General features: G+C 41.2%; 1 protein-coding gene across 2 annotated transcripts in view; it reads left to right on the top strand.

The window, feature by feature from the left end:
- The first annotated feature begins 9,027 nt into the window (after nt 1-9,027).
- The window catches only part of LOC139551119 (collagen alpha-3(IV) chain-like), a 69,015-nt gene continuing 60,054 nt past the window's right edge, over nt 9,028-17,988 (top strand). Inside the window, exon 1 of one of the 2 annotated variants that reach the window (XM_071362523.1) lies at nt 9,028-9,409. In XM_071362523.1, coding sequence (XP_071218624.1) covers nt 9,344-9,409 — 66 coding nt within the window. In that variant the 5' untranslated portion in view covers nt 9,028-9,343. Of the gene's footprint in view, nt 9,410-16,285; nt 16,642-17,988 lie in introns of those variants that run through there. The other variant, XM_071362522.1, reaches the window with a different exon arrangement.

The raw sequence follows: 17,988 nt of genomic DNA, 5'->3' as shown, positions 1-17,988 counted from the left end.
GAGTGCTCAGGCGCGCAAGCTCCGTCAACATTAAGACAGAGAAACCAGCCACATGCTCATTGCTCACATGGAACGCTCTAAACAAAACACAATGAAGAAATTGACAACCGGTAAATAACGGTACGAAATTAACCAAAACTTGTTTCTCACAAGTGTAGCAGATTGTGAACTCTGCAAACAACGTGTCCACGTAGAGAATGGGAACGGTAATTAATGACTATTGGCCTAATTAATCCATGCATTAACGTAAACAAATGACAAGGATTAACGGTAAATGTACTACTGGTTACATATGTAATAGGAATTGATACAAACAATCAAAGGGCAAACAATTTCAAACAATTAATGCGCAAGACTTGGCGGGAGACACACCAATATCGCCACCACACACCCCTCCCCCTCTTCTCTCAACATTTCTAATTATCTTCACATATATTTTAGATGCGTTGCTTTTCACTGACAGCCGCATCTCAATAATCAGCTAGGCCTATTGCCACGCGCGCAGCCCAAATTGCGGGCCTCCCAACTAGGTTTACACGCTTGTGGTTTGAAACAATCCACAGCGTTAAAAAAAAAAGCTCAATGATTTTCTTTCTTTCTTCATAGACAGAACTAATTAGACCTATATAATTTGGCAAATGTATTTAAATTCAGTACATCACTACTGCGTTGACCTACGATGACCACATAGTAGCCTGTAGCCTACAATGTCATTTTGGAGGCCGACTGCAGACAGCATCATATCACTAGAACCAACTAACTGAAGCAGAATATTTAAAAACAAGTATGAAAGGCTTATATGTTTACGTTGTCAAAATTGTCAAACTTCTCAAAATACACTTTCTTATAAAATAGTAGCTAATCTTACAGTCCTGGGCCCGGTTTCTCGATAGCATTGAATTTAGGTTTAGGGCTACTAGTGTTTAAATGATGCATCTTTCCTACAACAGCTGAAGATGTAGGCCTGGCCTCCCGAGTGGCGCAGCAGTCTAAACACGCACTGTTTATCATCGCGCACGTTAGGCTATACATGAAAGAGCCTATATTGAGACAAATGACAGACATTAACTTTATAACCATTTCTACCTCATTGTTACATATTGTACATGTAGTACTTATGTTCTGTCTTCACAGGCTACATTTCTTAACATGTATCACATTTTTCATGCAGAGGAGTTTTTAAGAGCTCATCTTATTCGTGTGTAGGCTCCTCCACGTCCCAAATTAATAATATTATGTGTACATTTTGTTAAGGGAAATGCCGCCACTCTCACTACTTGTTAACATGTAGGCGGCCTTTGTAAATACGAATTTATTCTTAAAACGACAACACCTGCTGCCGAAGCAAGCGCAAAAATATGGTTCATACCATGTTTTCCCAACCCTATCCTCAAACTGACGCACCTGGTACAATTCATCAACTATTCATCAAGCCTTTGACTAATTTAATCAGGTGTGCCAGTTTAGGGTTAAAACTAAAATGTGTAACTTCTGCGGGGGCCTGGGGAGAGGCTTGGGTAACACGATACCATCTAGGATAGACGCGCCCCTCTTCACAACCTGGGCTCTTCCACAAATTCCAAATCCGACTGCAGACTCACTTAACTACTGTGAAGCTTCGACATATTTGATGAACCTTTTCAAACTTTTGTCGCACGTTTGAGACGTTTATAGGCGTCGAATCACGGTGAATGTGAGTTCGAGGGTCGTTTGGCGCCTTTGCAGAGGACAATAGATGAGCTGACACCTCAGGTGACCAGCGGCACCGACGTAACTGTTGCTTGCCGCACACATACCGTAGGTGTCGGCCCTGGCTTATTGTGTGTGGCACGAGGTAGAGGAGCGTGCGGAGTTGGTAAATCCGAGAGCAGCGGGAAGATGAGGACAGCATTGCTTTGTTTCGTGTTCCTGGGGATGCTGTTGCTGGGAATTGAGGCGAAGGATGTAAGCATCATACCATGTTCATGACTTTTTCACTGAATATTATTGAAAAAGAAAACTGTAAGGCAGGGTTTCCCAACTGGCCAGGCGCAGGTGATTTTATTTGGTCCACCCAAATCTTGGTTGGACATAAGACTAAAAACATCAGCAAATCAGCTCCAAGTGATTTTCATTTGAGAAATCTGTTCCAGAGTATTCCCACTCATAATATACATATGTGATTATATACACATGTCAGCAACATTTGAAGTGATTGATTTAGTCAAATATTATATGCTTGGGCTTCTTGCTGTCAATTTGTAGTCTACAAATGAGACTATTTGCAATTATGTTCTGGCTCCCTGACCATCTGCTCAAGAAGAAAATCGGCCAGTGCCCCCACACATTGAATCTGTACCGGTACCCCCTGTATATAGCCTCTCTACTGTTATTTAACTGCTGCTCTTTAATAATTGTTTATTTTTTACTGATCAATTTTTTACTTTATTTTTCTTAAAACTGCATTGTTGGTTAATCGCTTGTATCTCACAGGAATTTGGAAATACAGTAATTGCTTTCCATGCCGAAACCAGATAACATGTCACTAAGCAACAGGGACACACTTGAGATTCATGGATAGTGGGGCTAAGCCCCTTTTAGGTGGGTCTGGGCATACTCCCCCAGGATTTTTTTTAACGCCCACAAAATGTCTTTTCATCATGTAGTTTTAGAGTAAAATCTATCAAAATAAGGTTATTTTGGTCAAGGTTGGCTAAACGTATACTTATATCATAGTTTGTGTTAGACACTGATCTAATATGACTTACTTAAATTATATATATAGAGAGAGAGAGAGAGAGAGAGCATATTATACCATTAGAAAAAATCTTTATTAAGTTTCACCCTTTTGTTAATTGTTGCTCAAAATTAACCCAATAATTCAGACACATGGTACATTTTGACCAGTATCATCCACAATGGGGCAAAACTAAATTCAACTAATTAGCTAAATAAATGAAATAAAAATCGAAAAAATGTTAGTCACATGCGCCGAATACACCTTACAGTGAAATGCTTACTTACGAGCCCCTAACCAACAATGCAGATTCCAAAAAATATGGATAAGAATAAGTGATAAAAGTAACAAGTAATTAAATTAAAGAGCAGCAGTAAAATAACAATAGCAAGATTATATACAGGTGGGTACCGATACAGAGTCAATGTGCGAGGGCACTGGTTAGTTGAGGTAGTATGTACATGTAGGTAGAGCTATTAAAGTGACTATGCATAGATGACAACCGAGAGTAGCAGTACCTTTTCTTTTCTAAAGGTGAAGTGTTGAAGGTGCCCCCTGGGGGTCGGCGGGAGGCAAAGGGGAAAGTCCCCGTGGGCAGTGGTGGAAAAAGTACACAATTGTCATAGTTGAGTAAAAATAAAGATACCTTGATAGAAAATTACTCAAGTAAAAGTGAAAGTCACCAAGTGTCACGATCGTCTATAGGAGAGAGTGAGGACCAAGGCGCAGCGCGTGAAAAGAACATCTTCTTTTATTTAGAAGAGAACAAACACAAAACGAAACCACTTTACCAACTAACAAAATAACAAAACTGACGAACGTGAAGCTAAGCATGAACTAGTGCATACATGCAACATAGAACATCGACATAGACAATTACCCACAAATACATGATGCCCATGGCTGCCTAAAATATGTCTCCCAATCAGAGACAAATGAAAAACATCTGTCTCTGATTGAGAACCACTCAGGCAACCATAGACATACCTAGACACATCACTCAACCATAGACTTTTCTAAACACCTACACTGAACACTAAACCATCTACTCTACTTAACCCCCTAAACCATACAACACCCTAGACAATACAAAAACACATACTACACCATGTCACACCCTGACCTAACTAAAATAATAATGAAAACAAAGATAACTAAGGCCAGGGTGTGACACCCAGTAAAATAATTATTGAATACAAGTCTAAAAGTATTTGTTTTTTAATATACTTAAGATACAAAAGTAAGAAGTATAAATTGTTTCAAAATGTCTTATACTGTATGAAACAAACCAGATTGCGCAATTTTCTTGTTGTTTTTTAAATTTTATTTACAGATAGAGAGGAGCACACTCCAACATAATTTACAAATTAAGCATGTGTTTAGTGAGTCCGCCAGATCAGAAGCAGTAGGGATGACCAGGGATGTTCTCTTGATGAGTGTGTGAATTAGACCATTTTCCAGTACTTTTGGGTGTCAGAGAAAATGTATGGAGTAAAAAGTACATTCTTTTCTTTAGGAAAGTAGTGAAGTAAAAGTTGTCAAAAATATAAATAGTAAAGTAAAGTACAGATACCCCCAAAAACTACTTAAGTAGTACTTTCAAGTATTTTTACTTAAGTACTTTACACCACTTTCCGCGGGCGTACATAATGACATCGCACGGTTTTCGGTTTTCGTAGTAACAGGAAGTGCAAGAAGTCAACCATCATGGCGCAGAGATCCGGGTGCTGCCCTAGGTACAAGGCATGCTCCGCCTTCAACTCCTCCTGTAACACACACGTCAGGTCAGAAACTTGGGGGTTAGGGGTTTGAAAGTTAGGGGCTAGGCCAGGGGGAGAGTAGGGGTTAAAGGATAGGGTGCAGGGAATAACAATGTCACCTTTCTGTCCAGGACATTAGAGTGCATCTGGCATGTCCTCCTTCAACACCAGATGCCTCAACTCAAACACTGGCTCATAATCCCTCACCTCTGACACACATAATCCTAAACATGGAAATAGGTGAACACTCCTAATAGTGTGTTTACCTGTGTATGTGTGTACCTGTGTGTATTTGGGGTGAGAACGTCAAGAGCCGTATGTTGAAGGAGAGCCCACCTGCACTCAGTTGGCCAGATGCCTAAACAGGAACAGGATATGACATCACAAAGGGAGAAGGAGATGGCTGGAGCAGTGGTGACCTGTTTGTAAATATAATCAATGAATCGAGCGAATTGTAGAAGTAAAAGTGTTGTCCTCTTACCCGTCGGTAGGAAGTAGCAGTGCCAAAACTGCCAAGTGGCTGGGATGTCCTCTCCATCCCAAACATCTCCAGATTCATAGACAGGTAGGCGGTTTGAAAACTGAAACAGTACACAGACTTAGAATGTCCAGCTGTCAGACTCTCCCCCATCTCAAATGTCCTCCTCCACCTGCGCCTCTCGCCTCCCTTCCCCTATCTCATCCCCTCTGTGTTACCAGTGATGGCTCCCTGTACCACATGGAGTGTTGTGATAGGTCCAAGGCTGTGTGATTGCAGCAGTATGCTCCCTGCGACTGGCCCTCTCATCTCCACAGTCACCTTGAACTCTCCCAGCTCTCCACTCCCCTCCGACACAGAAAGTCTTCAAACGCACTACAGTGCTACACCTCCGCGGTCCCTACACAGAGCACACACAAACACTCAATTCAAGAAGCTATCAAGCAAACACATCAGCTAGTAGTCAAGTAAATAGGCTGTGTTATAAATGATTAGCAAGCCATCTTTTTCACAGTGACACACAATAGCAAGTAGCAAGCCCACCGGTACAGTAACATTACAGTAGTGTTAGCTAGCTAGTCAATAGGATATGTTAACTATCTTTTCCACAGACACACAAACCCTTACTAACATTAGCTAGATAGCAAGTAGCAAGCCTACTGGTACAGTAATATTACATTAGCTAGCTAGCTTCAAATGCTAGCTAGAGTATTTTGTTGACTTGTGTGCCCAGCCGCTAGGGTAACGCTAGCTATCTTTTTCAAGCCACTCAACTAGCTAGTTTGTCTAGCCACAAACAGTTGTGATCATTTGGCCACGAACACAAATTACACTCACTGTGTGAGATGAGATCACTGTGCTATAATAAGAACGAGCAGGTATCCAGGACGAGAGTGTGAGTGATTTCCATAGTTTTTCCCTGTGTGTGAGCATGTAACAACATGAATTTAAAATGTTAATAATTTCGGTCGAGTGATGGAGAAAAAAGTAAACAAATAAAAATGAAAAAAAAAAATTGTTGAAAGACAATTTATGTAAAATTGAAATGGATATATTTGGCACAAAGGTGATAAGTGTCTCTTTAGGAATTGTTTTTCTGGGCTCGGCATCAATTAAACTACAGTACCGCCAGTCGGAACCCTGGTCCCTTAGTCTATGCTGCGAATCTGCATTGTAGTGGTGCATGGGTCAGCTGTTTGTTCACCAGCATCCGCTCACAATTGCTGATAGTAATAACCCATCTGCGACTGCCCGACTATATGATGTGGGAAGTACAGGTGCTAGAGGTGCTGCAGCACCCCCTGATGGTGTTGGTAAAACTGCAAGAATTTGTGCTGTTGGAATTTTTTTTAACTACTCAACTACTTTTATGTTGCATTATTGATATGATAATGGGATTGGTAGGGGAGAGAAAAATGTATATGGGCCTCATTCTGTGTAACCGATGTGAAATGGCTAGCTAGTTAGCGGTGGTGCGCGCTAATAGCCTTTCAATCGGTGACGTCACTTGCTCTGAGACCTTGAAGTAGTGGTTCCCCTTGCTCTGCAAGGGCCGTGGCTTTTGTGGAGCGATGGGTAACGATGCTTCGTGGGTGACTGTTGTTTATATGTGCAGAGGGTCCCTGGTTCACGCCCGGGTCGGGGCGAGGGGACGGACTAAAGTTATACTGTTACATCTGCATGGAGAGCTCTCAGCTGTGTTTTGTAAGTGGTGTGCTCATGACATGCTCCTATTTGCTGTATGATAGACAGTTTAGTTTGAGTTAAGTCACATCTCTGTCTCTCCTATGTCCCTCTCCCCTTGTGGTGGATATCAAGTGCTCTGGAGAGTCTCTCGCAATCATTTTTACACTATTTTGTTTTGTTTACAATTCTAAACCTGGAGAAAGGGGAATGTGAACAATATCAAATAAGGAACATGGCATTCTCTCGCCCTTGGCTCGCAGGCCTGTCCTGCCCTTGTCAAATACTTAGGTGTATTAGCCCACTAGTCTAGCAAGCAACACAGCGCTGGGCGCGGCACAGCAAGTGGTGCTTCCGCCCGCTACTGCTGGATAGAGGTGAGCGCTTTTCTCCGCGATGGATCGCATAGGAACAATCTAAGTTACAACACCCTTCTCGTTATCGCTCGCTCTCACACACGTTGTAATTACGCAGTAGACCTACAAAGAAAAGTGCGCTCTGTTCACATCTGTCTATTCCTAGGTGGCGCTAGTTTCAATTTGTGAGTTTAAAGTTTGAGGAAGCTTACAATTTATCCTAACGTTTCTACCGATCTGTGTGTCAGTTATGATTTTCATATGCGCATTTCAATAATACCGTCTCAAAATCATTGTCACGTGGTTAATACAAATCGGAATTAAAATGATAAAAAAATCTCTAAGTTAAAATGCCACTTATGCGAGAGGACCAGATTTTGCTATATCTTTGGTGGTGAGTTAATTAAGACAATCAGACATCCCCTAATGGGCACTTTCCTAGATGTGCAGGCAGCAGGCCAAGTACTTCTATGAGTGCTCAGGCGCGCAAGCTCCGTCAACATTAAGACAGAGAAACCAGCCACATGCTCATTGCTCACATGGAACGCTCTAAACAAAACACAATGAAGAAATTGACAACCGGTAAATAACGGTACGAAATTAACCAAAACTTGTTTCTCACAAGTGTAGCAGATTGTGAACTCTGCAAACAACGTGTCCACGTAGAGAATGGGAACGGTAATTAATGACTATTGGCCTAATTAATCCATGCATTAACGTAAACAAATGACAAGGATTAACGGTAAATGTACTACTGGTTACATATGTAATAGGAATTGATACAAACAATCAAAGGGCAAACAATTTCAAACAATTAATGCGCAAGACTTGGCGGGAGACACACCAATATCGCCACCACACACCCCTCCCCCTCTTCTCTCAACATTTCTAATTATCTTCACATATATTTTAGATGCGTTGCTTTTCACTGACAGCCGCATCTCAATAATCAGCTAGGCCTATTGCCACGCGCGCAGCCCAAATTGCGGGCCTCCCAACTAGGTTTACACGCTTGTGGTTTGAAACAATCCACAGCGTTAAAAAAAAAAGCTCAATGATTTTCTTTCTTTCTTCATAGACAGAACTAATTAGACCTATATAATTTGGCAAATGTATTTAAATTCAGTACATCACTACTGCGTTGACCTACGATGACCACATAGTAGCCTGTAGCCTACAATGTCATTTTGGAGGCCGACTGCAGACAGCATCATATCACTAGAACCAACTAACTGAAGCAGAATATTTAAAAACAAGTATGAAAGGCTTATATGTTTACGTTGTCAAAATTGTCAAACTTCTCAAAATACACTTTCTTATAAAATAGTAGCTAATCTTACAGTCCTGGGCCCGGTTTCTCGATAGCATTGAATTTAGGTTTAGGGCTACTAGTGTTTAAATGATGCATCTTTCCTACAACAGCTGAAGATGTAGGCCTGGCCTCCCGAGTGGCGCAGCAGTCTAAACACGCACTGTTTATCATCGCGCACGTTAGGCTATACATGAAAGAGCCTATATTGAGACAAATGACAGACATTAACTTTATAACCATTTCTACCTCATTGTTACATATTGTACATGTAGTACTTATGTTCTGTCTTCACAGGCTACATTTCTTAACATGTATCACATTTTTCATGCAGAGGAGTTTTTAAGAGCTCATCTTATTCGTGTGTAGGCTCCTCCACGTCCCAAATTAATAATATTATGTGTACATTTTGTTAAGGGAAATGCCGCCACTCTCACTACTTGTTAACATGTAGGCGGCCTTTGTAAATACGAATTTATTCTTAAAACGACAACACCTGCTGCCGAAGCAAGCGCAAAAATATGGTTCATACCATGTTTTCCCAACCCTATCCTCAAACTGACGCACCTGGTACAATTCATCAACTATTCATCAAGCCTTTGACTAATTTAATCAGGTGTGCCAGTTTAGGGTTAAAACTAAAATGTGTAACTTCTGCGGGGGCCTGGGGAGAGGCTTGGGTAACACGATACCATCTAGGATAGACGCGCCCCTCTTCACAACCTGGGCTCTTCCACAAATTCCAAATCCGACTGCAGACTCACTTAACTACTGTGAAGCTTCGACATATTTGATGAACCTTTTCAAACTTTTGTCGCACGTTTGAGACGTTTATAGGCGTCGAATCACGGTGAATGTGAGTTCGAGGGTCGTTTGGCGCCTTTGCAGAGGACAATAGATGAGCTGACACCTCAGGTGACCAGCGGCACCGACGTAACTGTTGCTTGCCGCACACATACCGTAGGTGTCGGCCCTGGCTTATTGTGTGTGGCACGAGGTAGAGGAGCGTGCGGAGTTGGTAAATCCGAGAGCAGCGGGAAGATGAGGACAGCATTGCTTTGTTTCGTGTTCCTGGGGATGCTGTTGCTGGGAATTGAGGCGAAGGATGTAAGCATCATACCATGTTCATGACTTTTTCACTGAATATTATTGAAAAAGAAAACTGTAAGGCAGGGTTTCCCAACTGGCCAGGCGCAGGTGATTTTATTTGGTCCACCCAAATCTTGGTTGGACATAAGACTAAAAACATCAGCAAATCAGCTCCAAGTGATTTTCATTTGAGAAATCTGTTCCAGAGTATTCCCACTCATAATATACATATGTGATTATATACACATGTCAGCAACATTTGAAGTGATTGATTTAGTCAAATATTATATGCTTGGGCTTCTTGCTGTCAATTTGTAGTCTACAAATGAGACTATTTGCAATTATGTTCTGGCTCCCTGACCATCTGCTCAAGAAGAAAATCGGCCAGTGCCCCCACACATTGAATCTGTACCGGTACCCCCTGTATATAGCCTCTCTACTGTTATTTAACTGCTGCTCTTTAATAATTGTTTATTTTTTACTGATCAATTTTTTACTTTATTTTTCTTAAAACTGCATTGTTGGTTAATCGCTTGTATCTCACAGGAATTTGGAAATACAGTAATTGCTTTCCATGCCGAAACCAGATAACATGTCACTAAGCAACAGGGACACACTTGAGATTCATGGATAGTGGGGCTAAGCCCCTTTTAGGTGGGTCTGGGCATACTCCCCCAGGATTTTTTTTAACGCCCACAAAATGTCTTTTCATCATGTAGTTTTAGAGTAAAATCTATCAAAATAAGGTTATTTTGGTCAAGGTTGGCTAAACGTATACTTATATCATAGTTTGTGTTAGACACTGATCTAATATGACTTACTTAAATTATATATATAGAGAGAGAGAGAGAGAGAGAGCATATTATACCATTAGAAAAAATCTTTATTAAGTTTCACCCTTTTGTTAATTGTTGCTCAAAATTAACCCAATAATTCAGACACATGGTACATTTTGACCAGTATCATCCACAATGGGGCAAAACTAAATTCAACTAATTAGCTAAATAAATGAAATAAAAATCGAAAAAATGTTAGTCACATGCGCCGAATACACCTTACAGTGAAATGCTTACTTACGAGCCCCTAACCAACAATGCAGATTCCAAAAAATATGGATAAGAATAAGTGATAAAAGTAACAAGTAATTAAATTAAAGAGCAGCAGTAAAATAACAATAGCAAGATTATATACAGGTGGGTACCGATACAGAGTCAATGTGCGAGGGCACTGGTTAGTTGAGGTAGTATGTACATGTAGGTAGAGCTATTAAAGTGACTATGCATAGATGACAACCGAGAGTAGCAGTACCTTTTCTTTTCTAAAGGTGAAGTGTTGAAGGTGCCCCCTGGGGGTCGGCGGGAGGCAAAGGGGAAAGTCCCCGTGGGCAGTGGTGGAAAAAGTACACAATTGTCATAGTTGAGTAAAAATAAAGATACCTTGATAGAAAATTACTCAAGTAAAAGTGAAAGTCACCAAGTGTCACGATCGTCTATAGGAGAGAGTGAGGACCAAGGCGCAGCGCGTGAAAAGAACATCTTCTTTTATTTAGAAGAGAACAAACACAAAACGAAACCACTTTACCAACTAACAAAATAACAAAACTGACGAACGTGAAGCTAAGCATGAACTAGTGCATACATGCAACATAGAACATCGACATAGACAATTACCCACAAATACATGATGCCCATGGCTGCCTAAAATATGTCTCCCAATCAGAGACAAATGAAAAACATCTGTCTCTGATTGAGAACCACTCAGGCAACCATAGACATACCTAGACACATCACTCAACCATAGACTTTTCTAAACACCTACACTGAACACTAAACCATCTACTCTACTTAACCCCCTAAACCATACAACACCCTAGACAATACAAAAACACATACTACACCATGTCACACCCTGACCTAACTAAAATAATAATGAAAACAAAGATAACTAAGGCCAGGGTGTGACACCCAGTAAAATAATTATTGAATACAAGTCTAAAAGTATTTGTTTTTTAATATACTTAAGATACAAAAGTAAGAAGTATAAATTGTTTCAAAATGTCTTATACTGTATGAAACAAACCAGATTGCGCAATTTTCTTGTTGTTTTTTAAATTTTATTTACAGATAGAGAGGAGCACACTCCAACATAATTTACAAATTAAGCATGTGTTTAGTGAGTCCGCCAGATCAGAAGCAGTAGGGATGACCAGGGATGTTCTCTTGATGAGTGTGTGAATTAGACCATTTTCCAGTACTTTTGGGTGTCAGAGAAAATGTATGGAGTAAAAAGTACATTCTTTTCTTTAGGAAAGTAGTGAAGTAAAAGTTGTCAAAAATATAAATAGTAAAGTAAAGTACAGATACCCCCAAAAACTACTTAAGTAGTACTTTCAAGTATTTTTACTTAAGTACTTTACACCACTTTCCGCGGGCGTACATAATGACATCGCACGGTTTTCGGTTTTCGTAGTAACAGGAAGTGCAAGAAGTCAACCATCATGGCGCAGAGATCCGGGTGCTGCCCTAGGTACAAGGCATGCTCCGCCTTCAACTCCTCCTGTAACACACACGTCAGGTCAGAAACTTGGGGGTTAGGGGTTTGAAAGTTAGGGGCTAGGCCAGTGGGAGAGTAGGGGTTAAAGGATAGGGTGCAGGGAATAACAATGTCACCTTTCTGTCCAGGACATTAGAGTGCATCTGGCATGTCCTCCTTCAACACCAGATGCCTCAACTCAAACACTGGCTCATAATCCCTCACCTCTGACACACATAATCCTAAACATGGAAATAGGTGAACACTCCTAATAGTGTGTTTACCTGTGTATGTGTGTACCTGTGTGTATTTGGGGTGAGAACGTCAAGAGCCGTATGTTGAAGGAGAGCCCACCTGCACTCAGTTGGCCAGATGCCTAAACAGGAACAGGATATGACATCACAAAGGGAGAAGGAGATGGCTGGAGCAGTGGTGACCTGTTTGTAAATATAATCAATGAATCGAGCGAATTGTAGAAGTAAAAGTGTTGTCCTCTTACCCGTCGGTAGGAAGTAGCAGTGCCAAAACTGCCAAGTGGCTGGGATGTCCTCTCCATCCCAAACATCTCCAGATTCATAGACAGGTAGGCGGTTTGAAAACTGAAACAGTACACAGACTTAGAATGTCCAGCTGTCAGACTCTCCCCCATCTCAAATGTCCTCCTCCACCTGCGCCTCTCGCCTCCCTTCCCCTATCTCATCCCCTCTGTGTTACCAGTGATGGCTCCCTGTACCACATGGAGTGTTGTGATAGGTCCAAGGCTGTGTGATTGCAGCAGTATGCTCCCTGCGACTGGCCCTCTCATCTCCACAGTCACCTTGAACTCTCCCAGCTCTCCACTCCCCTCGGACACAGAAAGTCTTCAAACACACTACAGTGCTACACCTCCGCGGTCCCTACACAGAGCACACACACAAACACTCAATTCAAGAAGCTATCAAGCAAACACATCAGCTAGTAGTCAAGTAAATAGGCTGTGTTATAAATGATTAGCAAGCCATCTTTTTCACAGTGACACACAATAGCAAGTAGCAAGCCCACCGGTACAGTAACATTACAGTAGTGTTAGCTAGCTAGTCAATAGGATATGTTAACTATCTTTTCCACAGACACACAAACCCTTACTAACATTAGCTAGATAGCAAGTAGCAAGCCTACTGGTACAGTAACATTACATTAGCTAGCTAGCTTCAAATGCTAGCTAGAGTATTTTGTTGACTTGTGTGCCCAGCCGCTAGGGTAACGCTAGCTACCTTTTTCAAGCCACTCAACTAGCTAGTTTGTCTAGCCACAAACAGTTGTGATCATTTGGCCACGAACACAAATTACACTCACTGTGTGAGATGAGATCACTGTGCTATAATAAGAACGAGCAGGTATCCAGGACGAGAGTGTGAGTGATTTCCATAGTTTTTCCCTGTGTGTGAGCATGTAACAACATGAATTTAAAATGTTAATCATTTCGGTCGAATGAAGGAGAAAAAAGTAAACAAATAAAAATGAAAAAAAAATTGCCTTGAAAGACAATTTATGTACGATTGAAATGGATATATTTGGCACAAAGGTGATAAGTGTCTCTTTAGGAATTGTTTTTCTGGGCTCGGCATCAATTAAACTACAGTACCGCCAGTCGGAACCCTGGTCCCTTAGTCTATGCTGCGAATCTGCATTGTAGTGGTGCATGGGTCAGCTGTTTGTTCACCAGCATCCGCTCACAATTGCTGATAGTAATAACCCATCCGCGACTGCCTGACTATATGATGCGGGAAGTACAGGTGCTAGAGGTGCTGCATCACCCCCTGATGGTGTTGGTAAAACTGCAAGAATTTGTGCTGTTGGAATTTTAAAAAACTACTCAACTACTTTTATGTTGCATTATTGATATGATAATGGGATTGGTAGGGGAGAGAAAAATTTATATGGGCCTCATTCTGTGTAACCGATGTGAAATGGCTAGCTAGTTAGCGGTGGTGCGCGCTAATAGCCTTTCAATCGGTGACGTCACTTGCTCTGAGACCTTGAAGTCGTGGTTCCCCTTGCTCTGCAAGGGCCGTGGCTTTTGTGGAGCGATGGGTAACGATGCTTCGTGGGTGACTGTTGTTGATATGTGCAGAGGGTCCCTGGTTCGCGCCCGGGTCGGGGCGAGGGGACGGACTAAAGTTATACTGTTACATCTGCATGGAGAGCTCTCAGCTGTGTTTTGTAAGTGGTGTGCTCATGACATGCTCCTATTTGCTGTATGATAGACAGTTTAGTTTGAGTTAAGTCACGTCTCTGTCTCTCCTATGTCCCTCTCCCCTTGTGGTGGATATCAAGTGCTCTGGAGAGTCTCTTGCAATCATTTTTACACTATTTTGTTTTGTTTACAATTCTAAACCTGGAGAAAGGGGAATGTGAACAATATCAAATAAGGAACATGGCATTCTCTCACCCTTGGCTCGCAGGTCTGTCCTGCCCTTGTCAAACACTTAGGTGTATTAGCCCACTAGTCTAGCAAGCAACACAGCGCTGGGCGCGCACAGCAAGTGGTGCTTCCGCCCGCTAGTGCTGGATAGAGGTGAGCGATTTTCTCCGCGATGGATCGCATAGGAACAATCTAAGTTACAACACCCTTCTCGTTATCGCTCGCTCTCACACACGTTGTAATTACGCAGTAGACCTACAAAGAAAAGTGCGCTCTGTTCACATCGGTCTATTCCTAGGTGGCGCTAGTTTCAATTTGTGAGTTTAAATTTTGAGGAAGCTTACAATTTATCCTAACGTTTCTACCGATCTGTGTGTCAGTTATGATTTTCATATGCGCATTTCAATAATACCGTCTCAAAATCATTGTCACGTGGTTAATACAAATCGGAATTAAAATGATAAAAAAATCTCTAAGTTAAAATGCCACTTATGCGAGAGGACCAGATTTTGCTATATCTTTGGTGGTGAGTTAATTAAGACAATCAGACATCCCCTAATGGGCACTTTCCTAGATGTGCAGGCAGCAGGCCAAGTACTTCTATGAGTGCTCAGGCGCGCAAGCTCCGTCAACATTAAGACAGAGAAACCAGCCACATGCTCATTGCTCACATGGAACGCTCTAAACAAAACACAATGAAGAAATTGACAACCGGTAAATAACGGTACGAAATTAACCAAAACTTGTTTCTCACAAGTGTAGCAGATTGTGAACTCTGCAAACAACGTGTCCACGTCGAGAATGGGAACGGTAATTAATGACTATTGGCCTAATTAATCCATGCATTAACGTAAACAAATGACAAGGATTAACGGTAAATGTACTACTGGTTACATATGTAATAGGAATTGATACAAACAATCAAAGGGCAAACAATTTCAAACAATTAATGCGCAAGACTTGGCGGGAGACACACCAATATCGCCACCACACACCCCTCCCCCTCTTCTCTCAACATTTCTAATTATCTTCACATATATTTTAGATGCGTTGCTTTTCACTGACAGCCGCATCTCAATAATCAGCTAGGCCTATTGCCACGCGCGCAGCACAATTGCGGGCCTCCCAACTAGGCTTACACGCTTGTGGTTTGAAACAATCCACAGCGTTAAAAAAAAAAAAAGCTCAATGATTTTCTTTCTTTCTTCATAGACAGAACTAATTAGACCTATATAATCTGGCAAATGTATTTCAATTCAGTACATCACTACTGCGTTGACCTACGATGACCACATAGTAGCCTGTAGCCTACAATGTCATTTTGGAGGCCGACTGCAGACAGCATCATATCACTAGAACCAACTAACTGAAGCAGAATATTTAAAAACAAGTATGAAAAGGCTTATATGTTTACGTTGTCAAAATTGTCAAACTTCTCAAAATACACTTTCTTATAAAATAGTAGCTAATATTACAGTCCTGGGCCCGGTTTCTCGATAGCATTGAATTTAGGTTTAGGGCTACTAGTGTTTAAATTATGCATCTTTCCTACAACGGCTGAAGATGTAGGCCTGGCCTCCCGAGTGGCGCAGCAGTCTAAACACGCACTGTTTATCATCGCGCACGTTAGGCTATACATGAAAGAGCCTATATTGAGACAAATGACAGACATTAACTTTATAACCATTTCTACCTCATTGTTACATATTGTACATGTAGTACTTATGTTCTGTCTTCACAGGCTACTAACACCTGCTGCCGAAGCAAGCGCAAAAATATGGTTCATATCATGTTTTCCCAACCCTATCCTCAAACTGGCACACCTGATACAATTCATCAACTATTCATCAAGCCTTTGACTAGTTTAATCAGGTTTGCCAGTTTAGGGTTAAAACTAAAATGTGTAACTTCTGCGGGGGCCTGGGGAGAGGCTTGGGTAACACGATACCATCTAGGATAGACGCGCCCCTCTTCACAACCTGGGCTCTTCCACAAATTCCAAATCCGACTGCAGACTCACTTAACTACTGTGAAGCTTCGACATATTTGCACGTTTGAGACGTTTATAGGCGTCGAATCACGGTGAATGTGAGTTCGAGGGTCGTTTGGCGCCTTTGCAGAGGACAATAGAGGAGCTGACACCTCAGGTGACCAGCGGCACCGACGTACCGGTGTCGGCCCTGGCTTATTGTGTGTGGCACGAGGTAGAGGAGCGTGCGGAGTTGGTAAATCCGAGAGCAGCGGGAAGATGAGGACAGCATTGCTTTGTTTCGTGTTCCTGGGGATGATGTTGCTGGGAATTGAGGCGAAGGATGTAAGCATCATACCTGTCTATTCCTACCATGTTCATGACTTTTTCACTGAATATTATTGAAAAAGAAAACTGTAAGGCGCAGGTGATTTTATTTGGTCCACCCAAATCTTGGTTGGACATAAGACTAAAAACATCAGCAAATCAGCTCCAAGTGATTTTCATTTGAGAAATCTGTTCCAGAGTATTCCCACTCATAATATACATATGTGATTATATACACATGTCAGCAACATTTGAAGTGATTGTTTTAGTCAAATATTATATGCTTGGGCTTCTTGCTGTCAATTTGTAGTCTACAAATTAGACTATTTGCAATTATATTCTGGCTCCCTGACCATCTGCTCAAGAAAACAATCGGCCAGTGCCCCCACACATTGACTCTGTACCGGTACCCCCTGTATATAGCCTCTCTACTGTTATTTAACTGCTGCTCTTTAATAATTGTTTATTTTTTACTGATCTATTTTTTACTTTATTTTTCTTAAAACTGCATTGTTGGTTAATCGCTTGTATCTCACAGGAATTTGGAAATACAGTAATTGCTTTCCATGCCGAAACCAGATAACATGTCACTAAGCAACAGGGACACACTAGAGATTCATGGATAGTGGGGCTAAACCCCTTTTAGGTGGGTCTGGGCATACTCCCCCAGGATTTTTTTTAAAGCCCCCAAAACATCTTTTCATCATGTATTTTTAGAGTAAAATCTATCAAAATAAGGTTCTTTTGGTCAAGGTTGGCTAAACGTATACTTGTATCATAGTTTGTGTTAGACACTGATCTAATATGACTTACTTAAATTCTATCCAAATAAAGAAAATAAAGTCCACTCTGTCCCCATCCATCCAACAAAAATGAGAGAGAGAGAGAGAGAGAGAGAGAGAGAGAGAGAGAGAGATGCAAGGTCATATTATACCATTAGAAAAAATCTTTATTAAATTTCACCCTTTTGTTAATTGTTGCTCAAAATTAACCCAATAATTCAGACACATGGAACATTTTAATCAGTATCATCCACAATGGGGCAAAACTAAATTCAACTAATGAGCTAAATAAATGAAATAAAAATCGAGGATAAAATGTTATTAGTCACATGCGCCGAATACACCTTACAGTGAAATGCTTACTTACGAGCCCCTAACCAACAATGCAGATTCCAAAAAATATGGATAAGAATAAGTGATAAAAGTAACAAGTAATTAAATTAAAGAGCAGCAGTAAAATAACAATAGCAAGATTATATACAGGTGGGTACCGATACAGAGTCAATGTGCGAGGGCACCGGTTAGTTGAGGTAGTATGTACATGTAGGTAGAGTTATTAAAGTGACTATGCATAGATGACAAC

The sequence above is a fragment of the Salvelinus alpinus genome, chromosome 23 (assembly GCF_045679555.1).
Source record: "Salvelinus alpinus chromosome 23, SLU_Salpinus.1, whole genome shotgun sequence".
Lineage (NCBI taxonomy): Eukaryota > Metazoa > Chordata > Actinopteri > Salmoniformes > Salmonidae > Salvelinus > Salvelinus alpinus.
Note: the sequence above shows the minus strand (reverse complement) of the source record. Positions and strands in the feature narration are given on the sequence as shown.